Raw genomic sequence first — 27,800 nt, forward strand, 5'->3', positions numbered from 1 at the left:
CCAACTGACACTCTGAGTTGCTTTTTGCTGCGTGACATCTTATGGGAAATCCTATCACATACGGTTTTAAACAAAATGATTGTTTTTTCTTTTTGGGGCTCATCTTTAAATGAAGATGAAATTCCCCAATATGGAAAATCCATCAAATCTGAGTGCAGTTTTATGTATGGCTTGAACAGTGCAAAAAAAAAAAAAAAAAGTCAACAGTTGGCTCGTTTGAGAATTTGTTTCCTTGTCGGGCAATCGATGCATTCTCCAATGAGTGTGGAGCTTTTGTTTTTTGGGGCTTCGGTTCTTCCTCAGCATCTACATGCAAATGTTGATGTGTTTGGCTAGCTCTCGGTCCAGGTCGCTAATCAGGCGGTCAAAATCCTTCAGGCTGAGTCGGCAGTTAAACGGAGCGTCAAAGTCCAGGACGTCCTCCACGTAGACCGCTCGGCCGCCTCCTGCGAACCACGCTTCTTTCTTCTCTCCGTCATCTTCGCCCCCTGCGATGCCACACAAAAATCGATCAATCATCGTGATCCAAAAGCAGCCAGGCTTCATTTGAAGCGTTTCACATGACTCTTAAGAAGTGCGAGCGCTTCAATAGAAAGGTGGTTCCCAGCTGCAGGTTGAACATGCAAAATGTTTGCCTTGAGTGAGGTACAAGACCAAAAGAGACACTTCAAGACGTTCAAAAGTAACACTTGACCTTGGTCGCTTTCACTCCCCGCCACCTCGTCGTAATCGGCTTCCTGTCCACATACAAGCTGTTGCCCGCAGATGCTCCAGTCACCGGCATAGCGGTTGATAGGGGGTGGACTGTCCAGGCGGGCCACACCGTCTCGCCCTCGCCGCGACACCACCACCTCCTCTTCCTCCTCCAAAATGGGATGGTCAGGGCTCTGATGGGTCAGGTTGGGAGAGGGAGGAGGGGAGATATCAGAGCCATCGTTGTCCGCTGGGATTCGGTGGGTCGGCACTGTGGAGGAAAGCCATGACTGTCAAATAGTGATCGCGAGCGCTGCAAACCCGTCTTCTGAAAGCGGGAAGTCGAGTCAAAAGTCACGGGCTTTGTCAGCCTCCTTGAATTAATCACAATAGCGTGCTTAGACCGGTCGGGGCACCGAACATATCGCAAAGCAAATTCTTGACTCCTCCTCTCACCCGGCCACAGCTGCAGCAGGTAGTGCAAGGCCTCAATGTGGCGCTTGAAATCAACCGCACTCGCTGAATCCTCCCCTTGACACAAGGCCTTCTCTGTTATTGGCCCTCCTTTTGCCCGGCCTCCGCTCCAAGCCTCCTGTGTCTGTTTGAGGAGCACGGGGCCAAAACAGACGGCCAGGTTTTGGTGCGTCATCCTGTTGCAAGAGCTGAAGTACGCCACCAGGCTGAGATGGTCGAGCAGGAGAGTCAAAGTGGCCTAGAAAAGAGAGAGGGTCAAAGCGGCGCGCTGGCTCAATCGGGAAATGTCGTCCTGCTGTCTCACCCTCTCTGCTGCCGGCAGACAGGAAAGCAGCGCCACGGTGTTCTCGGCTAACTGGAGGTCAGGACTCGCCGGTGGGACGGGCGGGGGCCGTCGGATCATAGCTTCTGTCACCACTTTGTACAAAGTGGCTGTGATGAGTGACGACGGAAGCTCCCGCAGGTAGTCTTTTAGTATTCCTGTCCAAGCACAACTCGTTCAACTCTTTTTCGGCTTTAAATGTGTTTTTTTTTTTGTTGTTTTTTTTTTTTCAAGATGGCGTTTTCTCAACGAGTTCAAGATGTGATTGACTCGAGCGCAAAGAATCTCACTCTACGGTCACCTGTAATGACGTTGATGTCCGGATAGAGATCCTCTCCCAGGCAAACGGCCGAACTGTTGCTCTCAAACCAATCCCTCAGCTCCTTCTTCACTGCTGCAGAACCGCACAGTCTGTACAGACCCACAGCCTGAAACAACAACAGCAGCGGTCACAAATGAGAACACCTCTGACATTTGTCATCCCACCCCATCCGCTCCTGCGAAGGGCTGGAGCGCTACCTTCAGTCCTCGCCGTTCAATCTCTGCCACCGTCTTTTGGATGAGCAGAGGGACTGCGTAGGCAGATCCTTCCTCTTCCACAAGGCGGCGCAGTTCGACTCCAAAGACATTCGCAGGCGCAGTTGAGGAGCTGCCAAACTGAAAAGAATCCAAATCGATTGCGCCGTTGCGTTACATCAAAGGTTAAAACATTAAGATGGGAATAGACAACTCGCTGGTGTTCATGTTGAATTTGTTTCTACGCTTCTCTACCTGTATGTCCCATTGTTCCCGCAGTGACATTTTGATGTAAAGGAGGCCTCGGGGTTCCAGCTTTACACACAGCTGCTGACTGCGACTTCCTGACGGATGCGTCAATAATTACAATCGCACCTCGCTGATCAAAATGATTTGCTGTTACAGTACGGCACCTTTAAAGAGCGGCGGAATAGTGACTCCGCCCACGCAGCAAACTTTGTTCCTCATCTGATCCAATTCTGGCTGAGCTGCTTGGTCAAACGAAGACGGTCACGAGCGCCGAGGGCGCCAACGGTCGAGGCCGAAGCGGTCCTACCTGGCCTGAGTACCACCACGCGTAGTTGAGATGCTCTCTCCAGCTCCAGGTGGAAAGTGTGGTTTAAAGAAACGCCGTGGCCTTGAAGGTGAAGGAGGGAAGTCCTGGCTCGGGGGATTCCATCAATCTGAATTGCCAGAAAAATCTCATTGCTTTCGTCTGACCTGGTCAAAGACGGAAATCGGTGCTCATCAATTGTGACCGTCGTAAGGGCCTCGTGCTGCATGTTTGTACGCGGGCTCTAATTTTTCTGCTTACTTTGTCTTCATCTGGTCCAGGCCCAGAAGGTGAACGGTCAGTAAACCGGTGACACGCCGGCCGCATCGCGAAGAAGGCTCGGAGCCCACGTACAGCGGGAAAGAACCCAAATCGGCCGGTTGCCGTGGCAGCAGTTCAGGCGAGTCTCCGTCACTAAGATAACCTAAAGAGATTTGTGCCGAGAGAAGACGTTTTTTTTAGTTGCGAGTCAGCAACGAGCAAGGTGAGTGTTGAGCTGCTTGACCTCCTTTACTGGCTGAGCGTACTCTCGATGACCGCCGCAATGGCAAGGCGGGAGGGGCGGAGCTATCCAGGTGATACCGACTTATTACATTGTGGTCGGAGGCATTCTTTGTCGCGCTTTCGTCACCTCCTCCTGCTCTGTCGCTTCCTTGTACCACACGGGAGGACCGTAGACTGATTTTGCGTCGGAGTTCTGGAAGTTTCCTCATCTTTAGGGAGAGTTTCCTCACGGCGCCGGGAGACCTCAGTCTGTCGATCACACCCCCTTTCTTTGGCAAGGCGGGCTGAGAGTCTGCTCGAAGGAGACACGCGGGCTATCTTTAGACAGTCCAAAAAGAGAAGACTCAACAGAAGCCAAGTCTTCTTACCTGAGCTTTCTGCAGTTAAGTCATCGGCATGGTGGCCGAGCGTATCCATAGAAGGTCCGTCTTTCCAAGCGTGTCCCGGTTGTGCTTTTCTCTCTGCTCGAGCGGAGCTCATCTCCCTCCTCAGCCACAATTGTCCAGCCGGATCTTCCTCCTCCGGGATGGGGTTGTACCAAATGTCGCCTGCGCTTTCCCGCCACAAGCCGCAGGCCTCGTCCGAAGTGTTGGACTTTCCCGAGGACAGCACCCAGTCGCGACTGCTGCGATCCAAGCTTTGCAGGTACAGCTTGCCGCCAACTGTTGGGTTTGGATGAGTGGCGCCGCCTGCTAGCTGGGGGGGCACCTACAGCGTTGAAGTGCAAAACAAGGATGTACCGTCTAATCTGTCATGCTTTTTGTGACTGGCCCCTCTATCGACATTTACCTTATCCTCCGTGAACTTTGTCGCTTCTGAATTTCTTTCCGCATCAACGTTTTGAGGTGCCCGCGGAGCTTGTGATCCTTCCCAAACCCAGTGCTGCTGCTGCTGCTTCGCCGCGCCGGTCACGTGGCTGAGAGAAGGAGGTTTGGGGTCTGGCGGTACCTCCGTGGACTTGCTCGTCATTGCTGGCAAAGGAGGGCTGGAGTTGTGGAGCATGACGTCGGATCGAACTGCGACATCTGCAGCTAAAACAGGTGGGCGGTTACCAAGACATACGTTCAGATGTCGACGCTTGGCCGGTGACGTGACGGCCGCATGCAGCCTCTGGGTGTTGGCCTCGTCCCGGACAAGAATCACTTTGTGCAAATGTAAAAGGAGGTGGGATCAAATGTGTGTGTGAGTGCGTGTGTGAATGAAGTCTCTGTGTTGTCCAGCAAACACACTGCCTCTATTCACTATTCACCACTCTGATGCGCACACGGTCACTTACAGACACAGCGAGCTTCACGAGGCTATTCGGGCTAATCTATCAAATTCTTCCCTCCTGTGACACCCCACAGATAAACAGGAAGAACACGCACTCGCACTGGCAGGAAGTGCTCAGTTGGCCTGTATTCAGTCAGCGAGATTTGGTTTTCAATCACTTGATCATTGCCTCAAACATTTGCTCTGATTGTAACGCACTCCCAACTTGACTCGGTCGGATGCAAAGACGCACGGTGGTTCCTCGCAAGTGCTCACTCATACGCCGTTAAAGATGGCTGCTTTATTTCCCCATCTAACTGTCACAAAGTTTTAGGAGGCAAGAGCAGAACAGACCTCATTCTGGACGAGGAAGTGGAAGAGCTCACCGTTGGCTTGAGGCTCCGTCTTCCTGCGGGATCGGTTCTTGCCTCGCAGCCGGGAGAAAGTTCTCTTGAGCAGAGGCTGGGCCATGGCTGGCTGCCGGGCGTCCGTCTGCTCCCTGAGCTGGTTTTGCGGAGAGAAGGTAGTGAATATTTAAGCATTCCTTCACTCCTTCATGTCTCCTCACTCGTCGTCTATCAAACTCTCCGAGCTGCAGAACAGGAAATGAATTCCACACATTCTTTCCCAAACACCCCCCTGCCCCCCTTCCACTTCCATTTCCTCCTCCCACTCTCCTCAATACACAGCTGCGGACTGGGGGGCGGGGGGCTGTGGGCGGTTGAGTGGAGGCGGGGGCTTGGGGTCCGAGGGCTGTTGGAGGCTCATGGGAATTGCAGTCTGAATTTTCTTCTCCAGGCCCAAGAACTCAAGTGGACAACAAGACGTGGGAAGTTGCTTGTGATGAGAGCAGCGCGATACATTAGGTGGCGCCTGTACTGAGGTAATGCCAAGATGTGCACGTGCGCTGTTGTGATGGCCAGTCGTCATGGCTACATGCTCACGTGGACTCCGCTGTCTTTTGGGCGTGTGCTTGCCTTTTTGCTTCCTTTGTGTATGTATGGCCTGGCTCCATGCTAACGAGTCTGACCTGAAGCACATGTCAAGGTCAACGTCATGTGCTTGTGGAGTAGCAGATGGCCGTAGGTGGTAAAAGTACTCATGCAAGTCAAGATACAGTCCCTCATGTCAAAAGGGGAGGTCTCATACTGGGAAGAAAAAAAAGCATCACATGGCTAGTGTTGGCTCAAATGTTATGAAAACAATGTGTTGTCATACCTTTGCCAACATTGACAACTGATTTTTATTAAAATGCCTCATTAGCTATCGCACAAAACTCAACACGTTTGCCACAAATCATTCGTTGAGCTGACGACAAACAACTCACTTTTAGACGGCCGTGGATGGCGGATATCTGGCTTCTGGGAATCTGTTACATCGTCGTCATTATTGGAAGCCCGTTAACGTTTTTTGTTTTGTTTTTTTAACCCTACATATATAAGACCCCCAAATCCCAATCGAGTAATAAATCTAAATAATAAATGCAATTGCCAGCCCCTCGCTGGATTGGCATCTTGTTTGGTTGGAATGTATTTTGACGAGTGTAGAAAGTACAAATACCTGAAAACTGTCCCCGAGTACTAAACTTGAACAGGGATAGACGACACTATCACATCTCACAAGCTTCTGTTGCAATTTGTCTGAATTTCAACGTCCTTTTGTGATGCAACCTCCTTTTTGTCCGTTAGATGGCGACAGAGTCCAGAAAACGCGGAGCTGAGTGGACCCTTCGAGCCAAGTCAATCTTGAGACAAGAAAAGCGAAAACGGGGGGAGGCCTCAGTGTTTCTCGGAATGCCAATTAGCATTAGCATGATAGTCGCATCAGGTTTAGTGGGTCGCAACCAGAGTCCTGATGAGGACCAGGACACTTTGGACTCTGGCAGAGCCGACGAGCATGCAGCCGAAGGTGAATTCTTGGCCATCCAGATGAATTGAATGACGTGTTTGAGAACCAACCCAAATATTATTATTTGCTGACCTTTGGATTGAGATTTAAGTCAGTTCCATTGAACGCCTTTTATGAAATGGCTTGAAGTGCTAAATGTATTTCTGCTGTTCCAGTAGGCTTTTGCTGACATTTTTTCTTTTGCTTTCTGGCAGACGCCCAAAGGTTTGTGCCAACGCTGACTGCCACTTGGAGCTGTTCGTAGTCCCGTTAACCTTGACAAAGGCTCAAGGTGATTCGTTCCAACATGACAAACGAGTATAAAAATGTGAGAAAATGAATTGTGCTTGAGTGCCTTTTTCAGACACGCCACTTGGAAGCACTCATGTGAGAAATTCAAAGAATCTCCCAGCTCCCTTCTACGTTCCACTAGAGGGCGTCCATCTTGTTCTCTTCCACAGTTGCCATCTTCATCAGTCTTGGGGTGACTTCGTTCAAGCCAACACACACGTATGCACCTGCACACACGTTCACACTTTTTATTTCGTGCTGCGGTGCACTCTTGTGGAAGAAAAGCATCTTCATCTGCTTCTCTTCTTCTTCTTCTTCTTGGGGAGACCAGTTGACGGCTAGGGTAAGGGGGCGGAAGATCCGGAGGAATGAAGGTGTGCGGTGCTATGCGGTTGGTCGACCGGCTCTCTCTCCATCACTTGGCCCGTCCTTATAAGGGCAGGCCCCGCCCCCTCTGCCGTGCCGTCACAGTCGTGGGGTTTTGGGGTTTTGGCGTCGGGTCCTGTGGGGCCGCGGGGCTGAGAGTTCTTTGCCTTCTCATCATCGCGCCGTCCTCTTCCTCGCCCTCCTCTTCACCTCGCCTTGTCTTTAGGGAAAACGCGGGCGGGGGGGCAAGTCTTTGCTTGCGTGCAATTCGGTGATTTTTTTTTTTTTTTTTTTTTCCCCCCCTCTGAGGATTTTCTTTCGCTTCTGAATTCCCCGATTAAATTTCCTCTCACGGTCGCCTTCGAAACGTGAAAAAGCAAAAACGAAAATAAAAGTATCCCAGCAAGGCGGCACAACATTTTTCCTCGGCCTCTGGGGCACTTTTGCCAACTTCCAGAAGAAACGATTGAAGACCAGTGCTTGAGTTTTCCTGCGGGACATTCTTCCTTCCACTTGCTCTCCATCTGCTTCTTCTCGATCCAGGTCCGGGTTGTGGGTCTTGAGGGATGTTCGGGATTCAAGATGGGCTCCCGCGTGGCTCCATGGCGAGTCTGAAGGAGGAGCCGTTGGTGGTTCGCTCGTGGATGCATTCGAGTGCCGTGCTTGACGCCAACGCCGCCGCTCAGGGGTAAAAAAATCCGCGGCATCAAGGGATTGCGGGACCTGCAAGTCCCCGCAGGCCCACGCCATCCTTTATTCCTTCTTGCCCGCTTTCAACATCGCATCCCATCCGCTTTTTTGTCACTCGGAGTTAAAGGGAGGTCAAAGATCCAACTTGGAAGCCTAAAAATAGTTATGTTCGAGATGGTCAAATCTTCAAAATGCCACAACTAACTCCTCACATTCACACTTGATTTGTTTGTTCTGTTCATCGCTTTTCAGAGCAAAATTCAGAATCAGCTTCATCCTGAACCCAGTCGATGTAAAATTCCATTTTTTAAAAATCAGTATGATGAAAACAGGTTTCTATTTTGTTAGTATCAATATCATGATTAAGATTATTTGTCATCATTATTGTCATGACTCACATTAAATTTTTGCAGACGAGATCTATTTTGTTGAAGCAGGAAATAACAGCATCATTTAATATCATCACATAAATGACAATATTATTGTTAGATGCAAAAAAACAAAAACAAATATTGAATCAGCTTCAACTTTTCATTTTGCTCCAAACAAAAAGCAACGCAATTTGTCTCTTTTTACGTGCAGGGACAACATAATTTATGTTTATCATTGTCCTTATTTTTGTTCTTGTTCCCAATGAAGATCTGCACTCTTTTTGCCTTGAATGAATGAAATCCATCATCGCATGCATTTTTTTGGGGGGGGGGGGGGGGTGTTCCAAGAGAATGCAACCGAAAAATTAAAACATGGATTGTTTTTGTTTTTTCCACATGTTCACTTGTGTTATTAGATTGATTTATCAGTCAGAAATATGCTGTCATCAATTTTGAATCAGAAAATGTAACCATTTGGATGTAAAAAAAAAAAAAAAGTGTAGGGAAATTATACACTTGTTGTGCCCCGTAAATGTATTTTGTATGTGTGTGTGTCAGTGGGGTGGGCTTAGCACGAGCCCACTTTGAGAAGCAGCCGCCGTCCAATCTGAGAAAGTCCAACTTCTTCCATTTCGTGCTGGCGCTGTACGACCGCCAAGGTCAGCCCGTGGAAATCGAGCGCACTGCCTACGTGGACTTTGTGGAGAAAGAGAAGGTGAGGCGCCGCCGTGCCCAGACTCCCACGAGATGCTCCTCAATCGCTTTCCTCCCCACCATGCGCCTTTTTCTTGACTTTTGTCTCACAGGAACCCACCGTGGAAAAAACCAACAACGGAATTCATTATAAACTGCAGCTGCTCTACAGCAACGGTGCGTTCCATTTGCATGTCGGCGCTGCCCGGATGCTGCTGCTCTATAAACACTGTGCATGCATGTGTGCGCCTGCGTAGGAGTGCGGACGGAACAGGACCTCTACATTCGACTCATTGATTCCATGACCAAACAGGTGAGTTATTGATTATCAATCAGTTCACTACTCTACAAAATATCGTATATTTTGCCCAAGTGTGCTGTACCGCGGCTGCCGGTACGTTGTCTCCTGACCCGTCGCGTTTGGATTGGGGTCCCGCGCGTTTGTCGCGTTCTGTCAATATTTTCCAAGAAGGAAAGCACGTTTGTGGCCTTGGCGGATTGGAAGGTTTCTCCTCCACGTCGTGCCTGGCGTGACCAAATTTTAGGCGGTTTGAAAATCTCGGCATCCGCAGCAATCGCGACCGGCCACGGTCGCCTCTCCCGTCCCACCGCGCCGGTCCCGCTTTGCGCTCGACGTTGCGGCTGCCGGCAACGTGGTGTCAAACGTGCCTAATAGAGTGCCGTGCTCGTGTCAGGCGATCGTCTATGAAGGTCAGGACAAGAATCCGGAGATGTGCCGTGTCCTGCTGACCCACGAGATCATGTGCAGGTAGGTCGGCCGCGATTGGATTTCAGTTGACGTCCGTCTGGCAAGCGCTGACAGATTGCCGCTCCTTTTTTCCCCCCCAACAGTCGCTGCTGCGATAAGAAGAGCTGCGGAAACAGAAACGAGACGCCCTCGGACCCGGTCGTCATCGACAGGTAGCCAAGCGTGCGAGTGCTGCTCTTGAACTGGCTCGTGAACATGCGTTTGTGTCAAGGTTGTGATATCGCACAAAGCTCCCAGGTCACGTGATTGGTGGCACATTGATTGTTTGTCCAAAGCGAGGGAAGCGGTTTTGGTCCTCCAAGTGGGATGCCAAAGCAAAGCGGAATGTTCTTCCTCCTGCCTCTTATTTGAATCCCTCCCCTCTCCCTAGAGGAATCTGAGCGGCTCCCCTTTTCCCACCCGCACTATTAATCTCATCCTTCCTTCTTGAGGGAGGGGGCAGGGGGGGACATATCTGCTGCTTTTCCAGAGTTTTTTTGCCGCAAGCTTCACCTGCGATTTCGGCTGCATGTCCAGTCGATTTCTTCACAAACCGCTTTGGCACTCGCTTCGCTTTTCCACATTTGTTTTGATACGCTTTGTCTGATGTCCTTTCAAAATAAAAGATCTTCAATCATAAATGCGAGCGCCGATGTTTGCGGTGGCCGTTTGTTTCGTATTTCTCTGCTCTTCTGAACTGAATCAAAGTCGCTGAGGTCGCCGATGTGTGTCTGTTTGAAGGTTCTTCCTCAAGTTCTTCCTCAAGTGCAACCAGAATTGTCTGAAAAATGCCGGAAACCCGAGAGACATGCGGAGGTTTCAGGTGATGTGCACACACCGGGAACAAAAAAAATTTTTTTTAAAATTGAAAATGTGTGTGGGAGCATTTCAGGCCGAAATGCAAAGTGACATGACCTTCCTGCTCCCCCGAAGACGCCCACTAGCTTAATTTTACCTCGTCTCGGGTCCTTAGCGGCTTTTTACACTGATATATAAACTGCTTCTAACAACAAAGCGTGTGACGGAAAAGTGGTTGGGACTGCACGACTGTCCGTGTTTTATGTTATGTGTTGTGTTTATTATTTTACTTTTTGTGAAGCGCTTTGTTACAGCTGTCGCTGTTGTGAAAGCGCTATATAAGTCTGCATGTATTGTATTGTATTGTATATTGATGTGAAATGTACCCTAACATTAGAGTGAGGGTATCGGTCTGTACCTACCTAACGCGACTCTTGAAGTAGCCTCGAATCTAACAACTGATTGGTCACGTGGGGAATTTGCAGGTGGTGGTGTCCACGACGCTCACCGTGGACGGGCATGTCCTCGCCGTCTCGGACAACATGTTTGTGCACAACAACTCCAAACACGGCCGCCGAGCTCGGAGACTGGACCCGTCTGAAGGTACATCGAGAGCGGGGAACCTCATCGGGACTCACAAGTGGACCCCCGAATGTCACTTTTGTCTTCCTTTTTATGGTCACGAGCGATGTCGGTACGTCGAGTAAGGTGAGCTCATGTTTGCATCAGGCCGCGCCATCCCATCCGCGCCGAGTCGGCAAGATGGAGGACCGTTTGAACGTCTGTGAGCAAAGTGTGCGGCGGGTGTGTTGACACGGAACGTGCCCACGTGGGCTCGAAGAGCCTGACAAACTAAAATCGTCTTCATTTGCTCATTGAAGAAGAGCTGAAGCCTCCCCGCCGTCCCTGGAGAGGAGTCTGTGTGTGTGTGTGCGCACGCTGGCCGTTCAACCTCTTTAATAGCCATCCTAATTAAAGATGGTAACCATGGCGACACCACCCCCTTATTAATCCCCCCCGCCCAATCTAGTCGCTTTGAATGCTTCATTCACGCACTTTCCTCGTTCGAGAGCTAAAAGATGAAAGACTTGACAACCTGCAAGTCATCAGCACACTTGACTCGTGTCGGATGTCGGATTCTTTCTTGTAGTCACTCGTCCCGTTGAGTTTTATTCCCAAAAACTGAAGAGGAGGCCCGAAGAAGCCTGCGTTCTGTTCAACGGACTCCTTTCCGCCTTTGTTCTCCGCACGAGCCGATGGAACACACACACACACACACTTTTATTTCACTTCCTAATTAATGTGCAGTTGCTCTGATAAGAACATGAGGTAGCCCTTAGAAGTAAGATAAGTGTGCATGTGTTCATGTGAGTGACGTCAAACCCGTCGGAAGAGGCCAAAGTGAACAGAACTTTTTTTTTTTTTTTTTTTTTTTTTTTTTTTTTGTCCCCCAGCAGCGTGCCCGTGCATCAAGGCCGTGAGTCCCAGCGAGGGCTGGACGACGGGCGGCGCCACCGTCATCCTCATCGGAGAAAACTTCTTCGACGGCCTTCAGGTGGTCTTCGGAAGCATGCTGGTGTGGAGCGAGGTGAGGCAAGTTGCGCACGTTTGTCGGCACGCGCTCCGAACTAACGAGCGTTCCCCGGTCCAGCTCATCACGCCGCACGCCATCCGTGTGCAAACTCCCCCCCGACACATCCCCGGAGTGGTGGAGGTCACCTTGTCGTACAAGTCCAAGCACTTCTGCAAAGGGGCTCCCGGACGCTTCATCTACACGGGTAACGCGCCGACGGGCTTGCGGCATTTGGACGGCGTTTGGAATTTGCCAAACTTTCTCTTCATCAGCCTTGAACGAGCCCACCATCGACTACGGCTTCCAGAGGTTACAGAAGGTCATTCCTCGTCACCCTGGAGACCCGGAGAGGCTGCCCAAGGTAACCAACGCACGCACGCACACACACACGCGCGCGCGCAGGCCGCCAAGCTGATGCCTATCGCCGCGCTGAGCAGCCAAGCGGAACGAACGATGATTGAAGAACAATTGTCACTCTATTTTCTGTTTGACATGATTGACTGAGCATGTTTGTGCATGCGCCTGCGTGGGCCACTTGTGCCACCATTTATTTTGCACGAGCACGGCGTTAAATGAGTCACGTGATTGTCTGGTTTGAGCTAATTAGCCCCTCATGAAGGGAGTGCAGCTCTTGATTGCGGTGTCACTCACATGAGTCCACTCGGCGGACGAAACTTTCTGGTCGTCCGGCACCAACTTTCCCACTCTGATGTCAAGAGAGAGCGCCCAGCGTTATGATGTCATCGCACCTTCTCGTCCACTCGCTGACGAGAAAGCGGCGCTGTGCCATGCTTTGCGCTTTGACACCTGCCGGGGGGAATCCACGCCGCCGTAGCTTTTGTAACGTATCTCCAGCACGGGAGCGCTCGGCTTAACAAGGGCCAGTCACAGGCTGGCTCCATGCGCGATGTCGTCCAAGTTGACGGGTACACAAATCAACAAACAAGCTCACAAAAAGACATTTAATTCTCCAAACAGACAAGATGATTCAATACACTGTGTGTGTGTGTGTGTGTGTGTGTGTGTGTGTGTGTGTGTGTGTGTGTGTGTGTGTGTGTGTGTGTGTGGAATGTGTGTGTTTAAGTCCAATGGCAAACAAGAACTGTTGAAACAGTCAAATCAGGAAATCAGTGAGTGCAGTCATGTGGCAAGAAAGGAGATTGGCCTTCACACACACAGACACACACACTTTTGGATTTATTTTTTGTAAAGAGATGTCGAAATGTATTTTAAAAATAATCATAATTTTCGTGAAGATATTTAGTGCGTGTATTCCAAAAGTTGGATTCATGCCGGTGATGTCACTTCCTGCTCCACAGGAAGTGTTACTAAAGCGAGCCGCTGACATGGTGGAAGCTTTGTATGGGATGCCTCATAGCAACCAGGTGACCCTCTCACACACGCGCGCACGCACACTTGCACATATTTTCAAGGTCTGTTCTTACGCAGGAGATGATCCTGAAGCGAGCGACGGACATCGCAGAGGCCCTCTACAGCGTGCCGCGCAACCACGGGCAGATCCCGTCGCTGTCAAACGCGACTTCCCACGGCATGATGGGAGTCAACTCCTTCAGTGGCCAGCTGGCGGTCAATGTCAACGACAGCACTCAAGGTCAGTCTCTGCCAGGTCCCCGAGACCTTCCGTGGACACTGAGCTCTTCTTCGCGTGGCAGGCGGATACGCTCGCAACGGCAACAGCCAGCAGTCGCCCAGAGGATACGCCCCCACTTCCACCCCCCAGCAGACTAACTACGGCAACACCGTCAGCAACAGCCTCAACGCCTACGCGAACTCGAGCATGCCCAACCTCGGGGCGGCCTCTTCGCCCAACTTCCTCAACGGGTCCTCCGCCAACTCCCCCTACGGCAGTAAGTAGACGTCTGTTGAGGTCCGCCACCGACCAGGACCAATTTTTCGTCAAGTGAGTTTGAGGGCAACGTCTCGGGCCCGCCGGAAGCATGTGCCGAGACCGGTACTACAATCTGTGTGATGTCCACCGTTATATTTTTCTCTTTGCTGTGTCAGTTGTGGCGACCAGTCCCACCATGGCGGTGTCGAACTGTAGCTCCGCCCACGGCGTGTTCGCCTTCTCTGCCAGCATAAAAGCCAAGAGCGCCTTCGCTCCTGTGGTTAGGCCCGCCTCCTCGCCAACGCCGACCAACAACTGCGGCGTCAACGCCGGACTGCAAGGTGACCCCCGTGCAAAAGCACGCACGGACATGCGCAGCCACGCACACTTGCATGACGGTACTTCATGTCCACTGTCGTGCATGTGCGTGTTTCAGCATTCGAGCATGTTACTGGAAATTTGTCAGAATGATGGCGTATTCGGAGAACCCACATTTTTTTGACTGAATTTTACCCACCGCGGCTTGAGCGTTTTGGTCCATGTTTGTGAAGCTGGAGCCAATTTGTGCTTGCCATTGTGCAGCCATGTCGGGCCTGGTGGCACCGCCCATGTAGAAGACGAACGGCGAGCGAGGAAGCGTGAGGAGGCGAGCCGGGGACAATGCACGGCCGACCCCGACGAAGCAGCTGTGCGTTTGTCCGCGCGCAGCCTCTGTGCGGAACGCGTGATGTCATGACGGCACAGGAATGCACGGCAACGTTTTCAACAACCTTTTCTGATGAAGCCCCCCCCACCTCCTGCACCTGCTGTGTCAAGTGTCACTGTAATGTTTCCTTAATGTGCTTCATCAACAAGTCATTTTCATCAGCCGTAGAGTGCGTGCGCGCGTTGTCTACTATCCGGAACAAAAAGAAACATGTCAAAGTTTTGTGGTTTTAATTGTGGAGTTGTGACTTGATGTTATTTATTCCTCATGCAGAATAAAACAAAATTTTAATTTACAGCCCAAGTAACTCATCTGACATTGATACAACCTTATATAACTACACACACACACAGAAAATGCCAACATACAATGCAAAATACCATAGGCGGGCTAATGAATGAAATTGTTGCAGTTTTCAAACCCTTGAGAGATTTAATTTAATAATAAAAATAATTTAATATGATGCATCAGCACATGGTGGCAGACAATATAACAATACTCAAATTTTTTTTATCCTCTGCATCAAACGGCTCCTATTACTGCAGTCTAAACCTCATCTGCAAGGTGAAAAGGTCTTCAGTTTGACACAAGGTGTCTTTGAAGAGTCCATGCTCTTGAGCAAATGCTTGAGTCCTTTGGATGTCGTACACGGGCCAGAAATTGGACACAGATGAGATTTGCACACGTGGAACACCCGCCAAGCTCACATGCTCGGCTGTCTCCGAGGACCCGATTGAAAGCAGGCCGCTGCGGCTGCTGTGGCAGGCACATCTCGCCTTCTCCATGAGGCAAATGCCCTTGGACAAAGTGGTTAAGGTCACCGGAAGCAGAAATTGATGATGTCTGCTTATTGTTCTGGTCATGCACTCACACGTTTCCCCGCACCTGACTTGCCATTCTGTTTTGCGAGTCACTTGGAAGTTCCTCCAGTGATCAATCAGACCAATCGGAGACTTTTTGTTTTGTTTTGTTTTTTTGCTGTCGTGACGACCTGCAGGGCAGCGACGCCCCACCACCACCACCCCGCCCCTAAAATCCCAAGGGCGGCCATGTTTGTTGACTGACGTGAAAGAAAGCAAACAAAGAGACAAAACAAACTAATTACCTGCAAACATAGCCGACGCTGCGAACTAATGGCTTAGTGAGCTAACGAGGTCAACGCACGTCTCAGGTAAGTGTGTGCGTACCTCACCGGCACTAAAACACACGCACGCACATCTTTCAATCAAAGTGTGTCGAATGAAATCTCACTTGTCATGTTCATGAATGAATTATGAATTGACACATTACGCAGGCTGTCGATCACACGCACGCGTTACCCACAGCATTGCATTGTGTGTTTTGTGCGCATGACTGCCTATTAATCCTCTTGGAATGAAGCGAAACGATGTTGGCTTGTCTTTGCTGAGCAGAGGACGCACATGTTGCTTGGAGTGATATCAAGAGAGCGAGTGTTTGTGTGCAGTTGCGTGTTTGATGCAAAAGACGAAATGGCTTCATCGGCAGTCCTGTTTTCTTTATGGCTGTGTTGTCCCAAAAAAAAAGGGGGGGTCGGTTGGAGGGGTTTTTTTGTCTGTTGGACAACAAATTCAATAAATAAGGAAATCAAACTACGCAGGAGGACGAATCGACGGTCTTGACACGGTTTGTGTTGCTTGTGCTTTTGATTCCAATGTCACTCCCAAGCCTGTTGACCAGAATTTCACAGGAGGAGAGTTGAGAGGGAAAACCCCCCCCAAAAAGTCTATGTGTGTTTTTAATGGTTGATCCAGATAAAATAAAAAAAAAAGTGTTATTATTTTTCTTGGAAAAGTTGTCTGTGATGGATGTCGCTAGCACCTTCCACTCGGGACCAAATAAGAAAGTCGATTATTTCTTATCATCTTTGTTACACTACAAGTACTTTTATCAGCACGCTCTCTGATTGGTTGTCACTCAGCCCCGCCCCCTCCCCCAGGTTGGCCACGGCAGTGCTCATATGTGACGGAGGGGAGAGGTTTGGGGGGGTGGGGGGGTGGCTGTTGAGTGACAGAGATATTACTGCTCGGGAAGATTTTGAGCTCCGATTTCCTTCATGACGAATGACCTGCTGAGGATGAAGATGATGGTGCGGATGAGGATGATGACTATCATCCTCCTCCTCCTCCACAGGAAGTGCATCTGGGTCACTTCCTGCTTTACCTTTCATCTTTCAGTCCTGACGGAGAGATGATCCGGTTCTCTTGATTTGTTCACCCTTTGGTGAACGTCTGCTCTTGAAATCACGAGAACGTGATGACATAGTGTTTTTTTTTTAATTGAAAGATGGGAACTCGTTACTAACTTGAACAGAAAACAAGCGAAGGCTCACATCTTACAATGAGAACCTGCACGGAATCGAAAATACCGTAAACGTCAACCGCCTTAACCAAGTCAACAATGTAACCAAAGTGCTTGAAGTCGTTTAGCTTTGGTCCCACACGGCCCCGACTTTCATGAACCTGCGGCATCCACGTCAGTGTAATTACGGTGCGGCGGCGCGGCCTCCTCGTCTTGGTGCGGTGCATCCTGGGAATGAAATGAAGTCGGCAAGGAATGAGCACCGCTCATCTTAAATGAAAAGGCGACCGCCGACGCTTCTGGCGGCTCATTTGCTTGTTCGCGATGCGGGTTCGATTTCCCCCAGAGGACGTCGGCCGGAAGCGGCGAGCGGCCCGGCCGACTTCGGCGCGGCACCGTTCAATCAAATATGAACCGAGACGGCGATCCCATGTGGAAATGCCGCATAAATAAATTCTTATGGAAATGTGCGTCTGGAACGTCTTTGAAAAGGCGACACTTACGTGCTGGTGTTGATCCTGACGGGGGCGCTGTGGCGTAACCTAAAAAGTGGGGTCGGGGGGTCAAAGTGTCAATCAATCATGCGGTTGAGTGTTGGACATGAGCAGCAGTCCATCGTTGACTTGAAAGCTTCACAGGGCGTCTCCATGGTTACAGACAGGAACTGACAACATGGTCGGTATTACATTTGCTCATTAAAATCACAAGGTGTTAATAATACGCTGATAATTGATCTTTTAGAGAAATACAGTGTTCCTGTGTGTGTGCGCGCGCGTGTGCAAGTGCTCAACTCTGAGCTGACAAAAAAAGTTGTCAACCACACGTTTTTCTGTTATGCTCAGTGTGAGCTGTTGGCGAGTGTGAAGAGGAAATGAAAGAAGTTCAATTAGCGCGTGGTTACGGGAGTGAATTTGCTCGAAGTGACGACAAATTTGTGAGAAAAAAAAATCTTTTTTCTGGAAATCCTGATTGTAACTTCTTGGCTTTATCTTGAAATGTTCGACTTTGTACGGGAACTTCGACCTCGTGTCGAAAAGGCAATGACCGATATTGCAGTAAATGTGATAATAGTGAAGTAACACTTTAACAGTACAATAATTAGCGTACGGCAATGCTGTAATAATGCTTTATTTAATCATAGACATCGAGATATAGAGTCGAATATAGAGTAGAATATCTTGAAATCGAGTCGACGCAGAATACGTTTCTGCTCGCGGGTATGTCCGCCATATTTGATGTGGCGGCGTCAACTTTACTCCATTTCAAAAAGTGACGACCAAGTTCATTTCCTTCACGCATTTACACGCACTAATTAGATGCGGGTAAGAGATTGGCACCAGAAACAATGTTTGTCATCTTAAAATCTGATGATGATACATGTGGAGATGAAAAATAAATTAAAATAAAAATGTAGCATGCATTCTTCTAAATAATTGAATTGTAGACGTTCATTTTATCAGTGAATCCTCTGTTTGATGGGGCGATGGCGTTGATTTTTTTTTTTGTGTTGCCGTGACGACAAGGGAATTATCGATTGTTTTAACAAGCCGGAGCGTAATTGAGACCACGGTCAACATTTGTAATCAGACGCAACTCTTGCAGACACACACACACACACACACGGGCACAGTCGTGATTTGACTGATGTCGAAGGCACACACGCACCCTCACACGCAAGCGCACACTCATGCGCGCGGATCTGAAGAAAGTCAAATTGTTGGCGTCAGCACAAAACGTTCTTTTTTAAAAGGTGCCCTCGGGGGAAGTCTCATTGCTGACATTTTGTTGAAAGCCATAAAGTGACCCCGCCCCCCCCTAACCAATTTTACCTTTTTATTTAACGCTCACACTTTTAGCACCGCACTCAACTGCTACGCAACACGACAGTACAAAGGCCTATACGACGCTACCAAACATGGCGCCACGTACTCCGACGCGACTCGACAACTACTCGGGATCGAATTTACAAGTCCGCACCAACTTTTAGCACCGCTCATGACTGCGATTCTGAGATGCGGTGTCTGATTGAAGAGCCGCAGCGGTAGACGGGAGCCACGGTGCTGGATTCAACGCGAGAGAGGCAAAGTGGCAGGAAAAGACAAAAGGGGGGCCTCGCCGCCTCGACCTTGAGCGACGGCTCGGAGGACAAAGCGCTCGTTGGAGGAAATGCGTTTTGGGCGGCGACAGACGGAGATGGACGCGCGGCGGGCACACCTTAATAAAATCCTACAGGCTGATATGATCAAGCATGAAGTACATTACAAAGGTAATGTGAATTTAAAGCCACTTCCTTTCATTATCAAAAACACTGAGCCGGCGCTGGCGCACTCCGCTCGCCCAATTTATGAGGCCCACTTCCTCAATCTAATAGAAGGATTCAGGTGTTACTAATGGACCAGCCGCCGAGGTAATAGACGACGCACCCACACATAATGTGGACTGATGCGCCGCCGTCGCCGCGGAAAGACACAAAGACGGAAAAGTTGGGAGAGCGGGCTCAGCCGAGACCGCGCGCCAAGTCCTACGCCGCAAGTGGAGCTAACGAGGCCCCTGTGTCCAAATTCACAGGATGCAAAACTCCGAAGGCCTCATTTAGGGCACCGTGAACCACTTTGCTCCACCCATCTAGCAACGCCTTTTTTTATTCACTAAGCACAAGCGCAAATTGACTTAACCTCAGTCTGCGTGCGTGTGCGTGTGTGTGTGCGCGCGCGTGTGTGTGCGTGCATCTGTCTGTGTGCATGTGTGCGTGATCACTCAACTAAAACTGCTGCACTAATTAAAAGTGTGCTGAGTGTGTGTGTTCTTGTCAGCGGGAGCTTTAGACTCACTTTCCAGGGGGGCGGGGCCTGTGTGTGTGTGTGTGCGTGTGTGTGTGTGTGTGAGCCAGCCATTTGATTTTGTGTCAGTGCGCTTGTGAACTTTTAAAGGGTCAACAGACACACTTTCTGTTTCTGTCCATTTTTCCATTTTTGTTCCTTCACTTGTGTCATTGTGTCTGTCATAGACAGGACCCCCCTCAACCCATACCCACGCACACACACACACCCATCCATCACTCACCTACTCAACCAACACATTACTACACACACACACATACACACAGGGCTGAGCGTCATTACCAGGTGGCAGTGAAGCAGAAAAGCTTGCTAATGGCAGGTCACTGCCGTGCATGGGTGTGTGTGTGTGTGTGAGCGTCCGTGTGTGTGTGTTGACCAGTTGCCATTCTGACCATGTGATGTGATCGACCCATACGCCCTGCATGTGTGTGTGTATGTGTGTGTGCTTGTGTTGGTGAACGTTTCCGGCAGCAGATTGTAAGAGGAAAGCTGTCACCTCCGTGATGCTTTCGGTGCATTTCTTTTCATGCATGCCAAGGCCGCAATGCATTCTGGGAGTCGGCGTCCAAATGCTCCAAGGAACGCCCTCGTCTCCGCCGAGTTGACGATCTGGCTAACATTGTTGCTCAACAAAGACTTTTAATGACAATTCCAACATCCCGGGCCACATCGGGGCTGTCATCGGCCACTCATCAATCTCCGTCAACTTTTACGAGTTCGTATGAAATTTGATTGACAGACGTATGCCTGGGGACGCACCTTGCCCCGCCCCCCTCCCTGGCTGCCATGGTTACATCAGGTGAGCCCATTTCCTTCAGTTTTAGTGGCTGAGTCAAGTCCGTCTGTCTGCTTGACGAGCTCCCTTATTAGCTCGTTAGCTCATTAAAGACGGGAGGGTCATTAAAGAGACAAACTGACCATCTTTCACACACACCCACTCGCGCGCACACGCTCGCACACACACAGCAGCTGTTCAAGCACGACATTAAAAGTCTAATTTTTTCCTTTTATGGGTCTCGTTAATGTTTTTAGGGACCCGCTAATGACATCTCACAGGCACGCACGCACACACAGAGTCGTTGGGTTTTAGTAAGTGCGCCGCTGTTGACCTTTAGGACAAACGAGTGACAGGAAGTTTCATCAAACGTCAGGTAAAGAAGACTGAGAAACACGGATGAGCGTCATTGGACCACACTGACATGGACTTCACACACACACATCGCAAGCCACCGCAAGTGTTTGTGTAAACATGCCCGGCAGCGCCACATGACTCCTTTTTGCCTAATTCAACTTAAGGTAAAAAGAGTTCCCTGATGCTCGGTCAAAATAGGCCCAGGATCCAAAATGGCGGACGACATCTGCCAGCCCGTTTGTGATCATTCTGCAATTGGCTCTGTCTCATCCCTCCCCGTGCGCTGCCGGGCTAGTGGCGACCCCCATTTTGTTGGATCGGCAAGACGTTTGGCTGGATCGGTTTGTTGGTTCTGTCCCTGTTCCTGACGACGGCCTTCAAGAGGAGCACATAAAACAAAAAAAACAAGTTTGGCATAAATTGGCATCCAGCTGGCATGTGGCGCAGACAGGAAGGAGATCATCTTCAAGCAACAGAATTCCCACAGAGGATTCTAATCGGCTTCACCGTGCTCATGAGGCACAAGTGTGTGTGTGTGTGTTTCCAGCTGTTGGCTCTCTCTTGCTTGCTGTTCTTTTTCCTTTGTGGTGCTTCCAGGAGTTGCTTGTGTTGTCTTTCACTGTTGAAGCATGACCTTGAACCGTTTCAACTTTTTGTCATATTTCTTTGTGTATTTGCGGAGATTGTCGGTCAGAAGAAATGGGAGGAAGTCACTTGGTGTCAGCGTGTCGTCTCAAGTCATGTTTCAAGGAAGCAGGGACGGATCATTTTTCTCTCCCTGGTCTAAGAGCGGGCTTGACCAATACATAGGTTGGCTGAGAACAAAATTTATAAGTAAATTTTCGGGTTCTTTTGTCATTCGATTTGGTTTCGGTGTGGCTGTTTTTTCTTTTTGTCTCTTCCGAGTCTTCATTGACGAGAGGTCAACAGTTCTATTATTTCTATAAGACTCTGTTGCCACCTCTCGACAAAAAAACGTCCCTGCAGGTGATAACCTAGCTCTTATTTTGTAGAATGACTAGGTGTTGATTTTATTTTTAAGAGATCACTGTCCCGGAAGTGATGTATTTGTGACGTGTAATTTGAAGTCCACTCCGGCCGCGCAGGACCATCGGTAGGGCACATTTGGAGGACACACGAGAACGCCAAAGCGATCGATCTAAAATATGACAACATAGCGTGCACACCATTTCCATATGAAGTTTAGCTTCGGGCTAACCAGATGTTAACCGGCCGTCGTTAGCATGCATCGCGAGCAGCTTGTGAAGAGATGTTGGGAGCCGGAAGTGGATCTTTGGAACTGCAAACCGGTAAGTAATGTTGTTGTTGTTGTTATTTTTAATGTGTGAGACGTATTTGTCTGGCTTGGGTTGAAATGGTGGTGCAGGGGAAGCGCCTTCGTTTGGATGCGGGACTTCCGGACGGTTGTTGTCCAATGGAAATTCTTCCCGCTTTGCTTCGAACTCCTCAGGAGGAAGAGAAGAGGCGGGGCCAAGTGGAGAGCGGAGGGCAGGTCAGTCTCGGGTGCCATGACGACAATCTCTTCACATTTAAAGGTCAGATTCCAAAGACTTTTCAGGGTGTGTTAAAATTCATCTTCTCATCGCCGCTGAGAAACTTGGATTAGAATCAACGCCGTGCCGCTCAGAGCGGATTGCAAATAGCCTGGTATTTTTTGCACCTCTCTTTCTATATTTATTCGAGAGCACAACAGCTTTAGAGACTAACAGTTGGCCGTGCTGTTCGTGTGCGATTCATTGTAATGTGTCACCCGTACATGAAATGTTACACCGCCGGGGAACAACTTTTCAATCGTTTGTATCTGACCTTTAAGGCTTCCTGGTTGCCATAGAAACAAGTGATGTGTGCGTGTCTGTGCAGGAGTGCCTTTTCAGACCCGGAGGTCCTCCACTCACTTGTCTCAGATGTCTCGCGGGCGAGCCGGTACAGTACCAGAACCGCAACGCACGAGTAACACACTTATTTCGACTTGCTTGAGTTATAGATGATGTCATCGTGTCTTTCAGGGTCACATCAACCATATGATGCCTGCAGGAGGCGGGCCTTCCACAAACCCACGCTGATGATTGGTGGAGTTGCTGACAAGAACCTCAAACAGGAAACGGATGACGCGTTTCAGTCTTCCACGTTCCCTTGACCCTCGTCAGCTGAGGAATCCGTCTGACCCCAACTGACTGATACAGCCTGGACTGTTTGCCAGCCAGTCGCTGTAAAGCTGTTTGGACTTGGAATTCTTTTCTAATACATTTATATCTCTTTTGGACATCACTTCCTCATGCACATTTTGTCAAAATAAGACAACTTTCAATGGAACTCAAGTCGTACTTTTATTCTGAAAACATCCTGACATGAAGGTTCACTTTGAGTCTGCTGCAGTTAAAAAAAATAAAAATAAACAACAACAACAAAAGGTCCGTAATGTCCAGCTGGGTGGACTTTCTAAGACGGATAGCAGCAGAAGGTGAAGCTGATCTTTGGGACACGCTCACTCAGTCCGTCAACTGACTTTTGAGTCGCTTGGCAGCAGGGGCACATCCCTCGCCCGAGTCCCCTTCACCCGTGTTGCCTGCCAAGAAAAGCAAAAGATTTTGAATAGATTATGAATAGGCCCCACCCTGTTGGACAAGCCCGCCATCACGCACGAGATATGGAAGCCTCTTGCTGCTGGGGTGTCTCGCCACGGCTCTTTTTGGTAAAAATGACGCCGCTTGCTGTCTTCCTGGTTTCTGTGACAAAAAAAAAAAAACTTTTATTCGACACACCTGTGATGTAAGCTTCGTCCCACTTTGACCAACTACCTGCATGCAGTAAAAGCGAGCGACAGATGGAGGAAACTGAGCGCTTGGCTTCCTCGTCGGACAGACCCATCAACGAGCATCTGAGTGCGCGTCAGGAAAATGTGCACTTTGGTGGAGCCGGAAGGGTAGTGAGTGGGGTCAAGGATACAGGTTGATGATGTCATAGGGTCCTCGGAGCTCCTGAGGCTGGACACACAAATGCACGTCACAAAAACAAACACGCACACACACACACACATTCTCCAAGAAGCAACAGGTGCCGCACCTTCGTCGCTGCACTCGACACCAGCACGTTCTAAAAGACACAAGAGCGAACATCACGGTCATGTTTATCATGTCATCATCATTCTCATCCTCACCTTCCCTTTGCAGGCTTGCACCAGGCTAACAGCGTTAGCAATAGTGTAGCGCCTCATGGTGGCATCTCTGATGGCGGCAGTGTAGGACACTTCAAACGCCAAACCCCTCTCCAGAGCCTACGCACATGCACGCTCACTAAATCGACGTCATCGTCCGCATATTTCTGCGATATCGAGTCTAAATAATTCGTCACCACGTTGACTGGAGCTCTCTTGAAGAAGAACGGAGGTTTTTCCGTCATCGCCACGCTGATCACATCAACCTCCAACTGCGTGCAGGCCGCCTTCAACAACAAATGACAATGAGTGAGTGTATTTATTTATTACATTTGTGTGAGTGTGCGGCTCACGTGAAAAAGTTTTTCTGTCGTTGGTTGCACCGCCAGGAGGTCAAAGCTAGCATACTCCGTAAGGTTCGGCCTCTGCACAAACACGCAGGCACAAACTTGTTTCATGGGGTTTTCTAGTGGCAGTGCAGACTTGACAAAAGTACTTACAAAGTGACTCAGCTCTGACAGCACCAGCGTCAGTCTGTTGAGCACTCGGATTGGTCGAGAGCGACCCTGGCGCACGCACACATACAAACACGGCAACTCAAATGAAATTTAGTCGCAGCGTAAACACAGGGACAAAACAATCGGTGATCACCTGGACGATAGGCAGATGATCAATGAGGTCTTCGATCGGCTTGGGTGACGGAACCGCCTATAGACGAGAAAATACAACCACCTGTGTGTCGGTTTCAATTTGCTTTTTGCTTTCAATTGCATCCGTGAGTGAGTCACTGTCTCACCTCTTTCTTTTTGATAGAGGGTTCAAACGTATAGTTGACGGCTACCGTGGAGAAACCAACTGCGCCAAAACAACATATGTGATTTGATTATCGTTATTCGTGTCACAGTAGAGTATAGAAAGTATTGATTCACTGAAGACAGCGTTCTGTGTCTGTGCGCCCATGTATGCACCATTAGCTTCGTTAGCCTAGCTCTCTCTTTTGGGATGAAATAAAGTCGACTTTATCCAAGCGCTCTAGTCCATTTTAGTGTTGCGAAACTCACGATAAGCTGCCATATCGATGAGTTGTTGCATGTTGCTTCTATCTGCAGAGAAAGTCAAGTTTAAGTCCATGAAGACCGACATGATTGTGATGATGACGAGGTAGGAGCCACATGCAGAGCTAAACATCGAAATGCCTTGTGGGAAATGAAGTTGTTGTATGGTGTGATTCCAAATATTTCCGTCAGGGGGCAGAACAAACTGATGGAATATCGAAGACAAAGCTGAAGAAGAAGAACAAGACAGTTTAATTTGACGCTCCGAGCGGAAGTGGAAAATAATATCGTGTGTGAGGGAAGCTCTTTTTAAATTTGGAGAGAAAATTAACTTAAGTCTATTGTAACTCTTGTACATTAGGTGGCGGTATGCACCTAAAGAAAAACATTAGAAATGTCGTATACACTGTTGACTTTTGTGCCACAAAAAGACACGTGAATAAATAATGACAAACAAGCATTGTGTTGTACTTTCTTAAATTGTCATCTCTTATTACACTCATCACACAACTTGATGTGTCTTTATTGACGTCTACCTCGTTGATTTATACACTTGGAAACTTCCGGAAGTTTGACCCGGAAACGAAATCAAATCCTTCCGAGGAAGTGAATCCTTGTTGTGTTCATTACCTATCGTCAGAAGGGTTGGTGAAGCATCTTGTGAAAACTTAGAAATGAGTGCACAAGTAAAGTAAGAAGTACAAGAAGAGTCATCGGTTTGCGTTAGCCATCGACATGCGTGCGGACCTGCACGCGCAGCTGGCCGCCGTCATGGAGGCGCTCGTGCACGCCGCTGTGGCCGAGCTCCACAAGCAGCAGGAAGGCGGAAGCGGACCGCCGGTCGACCTCCGCCCCAGAGACCAACTTCTGCGTGCGGACAGCGTACGCAAAGAGAGTCGTGAGAGGCTGGTGAGTCGCCCGCAGAACACGGACCTAACATAAGTATGGACTGACAATGTCGCTTACTCGCCGTCGGGAGAAGCGAAGCCACAGGCGGCCATCTTACGTTGCCACTCGTTAATCTCTGCTGCTCTCAAGCTCGCATTTCGACGTTCTGGCGGTTGTACCAATTAGTGGAGGGGAAGCGCTCCATGTTATTTTCAATGTTCTCTTTTGTGCGAATGCTCACGAAAGACTCAGACATGTGCTCTGCGATGGTGTGCGTCACATTAGCAACGTAAGATGGCTGCCCTCAGGCTTCAGTCGCGAGGGAGTCCATTCATATATCAGTTGGTCGCAGAGACGTTTGAAATAAGACGTAAATGCGGTGATTTTATCATCATCCTGTCCGCCATATTTGATGTGGCAGATGAACGAATGCAAGTCAGAAAGTGACAGGTTACCAAGTGCACAAACCGTTCATTCGTGGACTTGCAAAACCAAACCCATTTTCAGTTTTAACATCAGGGTTAGAAATGCTAGTTAGTGCTCAAATGGTATCCAGGGATGCATGATACAGTTGCTGGCCCTTGCTGTTATACTCGTGTTTCACTGTGGCGTGACATGGAACGTCTGTTCCAGGTGTGCTTTGCCGCCATCTTGGAGACACTGGCAAACGAGGCTTTGGGGAAGATCGTCAACATCGTGGATGACGTCAAACCAGGACGGGACGGTGAGGGAGCGCACGGCGGCGAGACGGCACAGATCGCCATTGTCAGCATCCTCAACAACACCTGTGTGGGTATGTGCTGAGCCTATTTGCTGGAAATGTGACAACAAATAAGCTAAACTGCTGTCCCCGCATTTGCCACAACAGAGGCGGAGCACTCATACGGCGTCCCTCCCCCGAATCGCCACCCTCCCGCTCTGGCTCAGGTAAGTCTGCACGCTCGTCTGGCCACCTTCCCGCTTGCCTGACGTCGTTAATGGATTTGTGGAAGCAGGACCAAGGACTGGATGCAACACTTCCTGCAAGCTGGAACGAGTTGGCGGCCGACGGCACCACGCAGAAGCCTGAGGTGCGAGTACCCCGCAGGAAGTCCTTGTCATCTCCGAGCCAATCGGCCCGGCGCCGCCAACTGGGACAGGAGAGCGCCAACGTGAAGCCGTTCGCCTGTGAGGTCTGTGGCCGCTGCTTCACCCTGAGACAAAACCTGCGGCGGCACACCCGCGGCCACATGGGCATCAAGAAGTTTTGCTGCGGTGTGTGCGGGAAAGGCTTCACACGCGCCGTGGCGCTCCGGACCCACGAGCTGATCCACACGGGCCAGAAGCCCCTCAAGTGCGAGCAGTGCCCCAAAAGCTTCCGGCATGCCGCCAACCTGAAGAACCACCTGCGCGTCCACAGCGGCGCGCGGCCCTTCACCTGCGACGTCTGCGGCAAGACTTTCCGCCAGGCGGTCAATCTGAAGATCCACCGCCGCGTGCACACCGGCGAGCGGCCGTACGCGTGCCGCCAATGCGGCAAGACCTTCAGCCAGCAGAGCAGTCTCATCACGCACGGCCGCACGCACTCTGACGAACGGCCATTCGTCTGCACGTCCTGCCTCAAGACCTTCAACAACGCCAACAGCCTAAAGCTGCACGTGCGCGTGCACACGGGCGAGCGGCCGTACACCTGCGACATCTGCGCCAAGACTTTTACCCAGGGAAGCCATCTGCGCACGCACAAGACTCACGTGCACGACGGCGGCAAACGCTTCATCTGCGACAAGTGCGGAAAGGGCTACGCCAACGGGCGAAACCTCAAAACGCACAAGTGCGGCTACAGCTAGCGCACGGCGAACGCTCCCTGCTCCTGTCACGTCCTCGCCTTTCTTGAATAAAATCTTGGATTGCGCCAAATCTGAGTTTGTCTATTTTATTGCAAGAAAGGCTGCACGGCCAAGGAGCGGTCAGCACATTCGTGGTTCGGAGGCCTGGGCGCCCACTCTCAACTCGAGGAGGTTAATTATTTTCTTCTGTCTTGTTCACAGCTCTTTGTTCCAGATGCGTTTCTTCGTTTCAAATCTGAATTGTGAATATTTAAGAAGCATTTAGGTCGACAAGGTGCAG

General features: G+C 49.8%; 5 protein-coding genes across 10 annotated transcripts; 3 read left to right on the plus strand and 2 right to left on the minus strand.

Annotated features, from left to right (window-relative positions):
• Positions 1–17: 17 nt before the first annotated feature.
• Positions 18–4,836, minus strand: syde1 (synapse defective Rho GTPase homolog 1). Of its 2 annotated transcripts, none has more exons than XM_086138851.1 (14): positions 4,700–4,836; positions 3,852–4,087; positions 3,431–3,770; positions 3,064–3,354; positions 2,820–2,982; positions 2,562–2,725; positions 2,419–2,493; positions 2,261–2,349; positions 2,009–2,146; positions 1,791–1,917; positions 1,472–1,647; positions 1,150–1,405; positions 695–964; positions 18–488 (listed from the first exon to the last, which is right to left on the minus strand). In XM_086138851.1, the coding sequence occupies exons 1-14, from the start codon at positions 4,782–4,784 to the stop codon at positions 307–309; spliced, it is 2,592 nt and encodes an 863-aa protein (XP_085994977.1). In that variant the 5' UTR covers positions 4,785–4,836; the 3' UTR covers positions 18–306. The 2 variants fall into 2 exon arrangements, with proteins under 2 accessions (XP_085994977.1, XP_085994976.1); XM_086138850.1 differs by having other exon boundaries at positions 3,852–4,093; positions 4,700–4,834.
• On the plus strand, positions 4,688–14,582 carry LOC147189986 (transcription factor COE3-like). Of its 2 annotated transcripts, XM_086138862.1 has the most exons (20): positions 4,688–4,836; positions 5,112–5,196; positions 6,002–6,221; positions 6,416–6,710; positions 6,823–7,545; positions 8,477–8,633; positions 8,725–8,788; positions 8,869–8,924; positions 9,307–9,380; positions 9,464–9,532; positions 10,101–10,182; positions 10,643–10,760; positions 11,612–11,745; positions 11,809–11,935; positions 12,003–12,091; positions 13,050–13,115; positions 13,180–13,342; positions 13,404–13,598; positions 13,756–13,920; positions 14,162–14,582. In XM_086138862.1, exons 5-20 carry the CDS (start codon positions 7,424–7,426, stop codon positions 14,191–14,193), a joined length of 1,713 nt encoding a protein of 570 aa, XP_085994988.1. In that variant the 5' UTR covers positions 4,688–4,836; positions 5,112–5,196; positions 6,002–6,221; positions 6,416–6,710; positions 6,823–7,423; the 3' UTR covers positions 14,194–14,582. The 2 variants fall into 2 exon arrangements, with proteins under 2 accessions (XP_085994988.1, XP_085994989.1); XM_086138863.1 differs by lacking the exon at positions 14,162–14,582 and having other exon boundaries at positions 13,404–13,651; positions 13,756–13,904.
• A 3,535-nt stretch (positions 14,583–18,117) lies between these two features.
• LOC147189987 (uncharacterized) lies at positions 18,118–22,910 on the plus strand. Of its 4 annotated transcripts, none has more exons than XM_086099345.1 (4): positions 18,118–21,886; positions 22,048–22,089; positions 22,458–22,520; positions 22,604–22,910. In XM_086099345.1, exons 1-4 carry the CDS (start codon positions 21,847–21,849, stop codon positions 22,732–22,734), a joined length of 276 nt encoding a protein of 91 aa, XP_085955471.1. In that variant the 5' UTR covers positions 18,118–21,846; the 3' UTR covers positions 22,735–22,910. The 4 variants fall into 4 exon arrangements, with proteins under 4 accessions (XP_085955471.1, XP_085955470.1, XP_085955468.1 ...); XM_086099344.1 differs by having other exon boundaries at positions 18,120–21,886; positions 21,964–22,089; XM_086099342.1 differs by having other exon boundaries at positions 19,437–21,886; positions 21,964–22,132.
• On the minus strand, positions 22,906–24,927 carry rpp30 (ribonuclease P/MRP 30 subunit). Its single transcript, XM_086099341.1, has 12 exons — positions 24,813–24,927; positions 24,548–24,606; positions 24,403–24,459; positions 24,252–24,317; positions 24,105–24,176; positions 23,949–24,038; positions 23,755–23,871; positions 23,661–23,690; positions 23,544–23,581; positions 23,396–23,475; positions 23,240–23,323; positions 22,906–23,163 (listed from the first exon to the last, which is right to left on the minus strand). Exons 1-12 carry the CDS (start codon positions 24,892–24,894, stop codon positions 23,087–23,089), a joined length of 852 nt encoding a protein of 283 aa, XP_085955467.1. The 5' UTR covers positions 24,895–24,927; the 3' UTR covers positions 22,906–23,086.
• Positions 24,928–25,395: 468 nt separating this feature from the next.
• Positions 25,396–27,590, plus strand: LOC147189989 (uncharacterized). The gene is made up of 4 exons (XM_086138919.1): positions 25,396–25,715; positions 26,328–26,487; positions 26,563–26,621; positions 26,690–27,590. The coding sequence occupies exons 1-4, from the start codon at positions 25,542–25,544 to the stop codon at positions 27,518–27,520; spliced, it is 1,224 nt and encodes a 407-aa protein (XP_085995045.1). The 5' UTR covers positions 25,396–25,541; the 3' UTR covers positions 27,521–27,590.
• Positions 27,591–27,800: the final 210 nt, after the last annotated feature.

Source organism: Hippocampus guttulatus, chromosome 19, assembly GCF_054856545.1.
Source record: "Hippocampus guttulatus isolate MCC_2025c chromosome 19, RoL_Hgut_1.0, whole genome shotgun sequence".
In the NCBI taxonomy this organism is placed as follows: Eukaryota; Metazoa; Chordata; class Actinopteri; order Syngnathiformes; family Syngnathidae; genus Hippocampus; species Hippocampus guttulatus.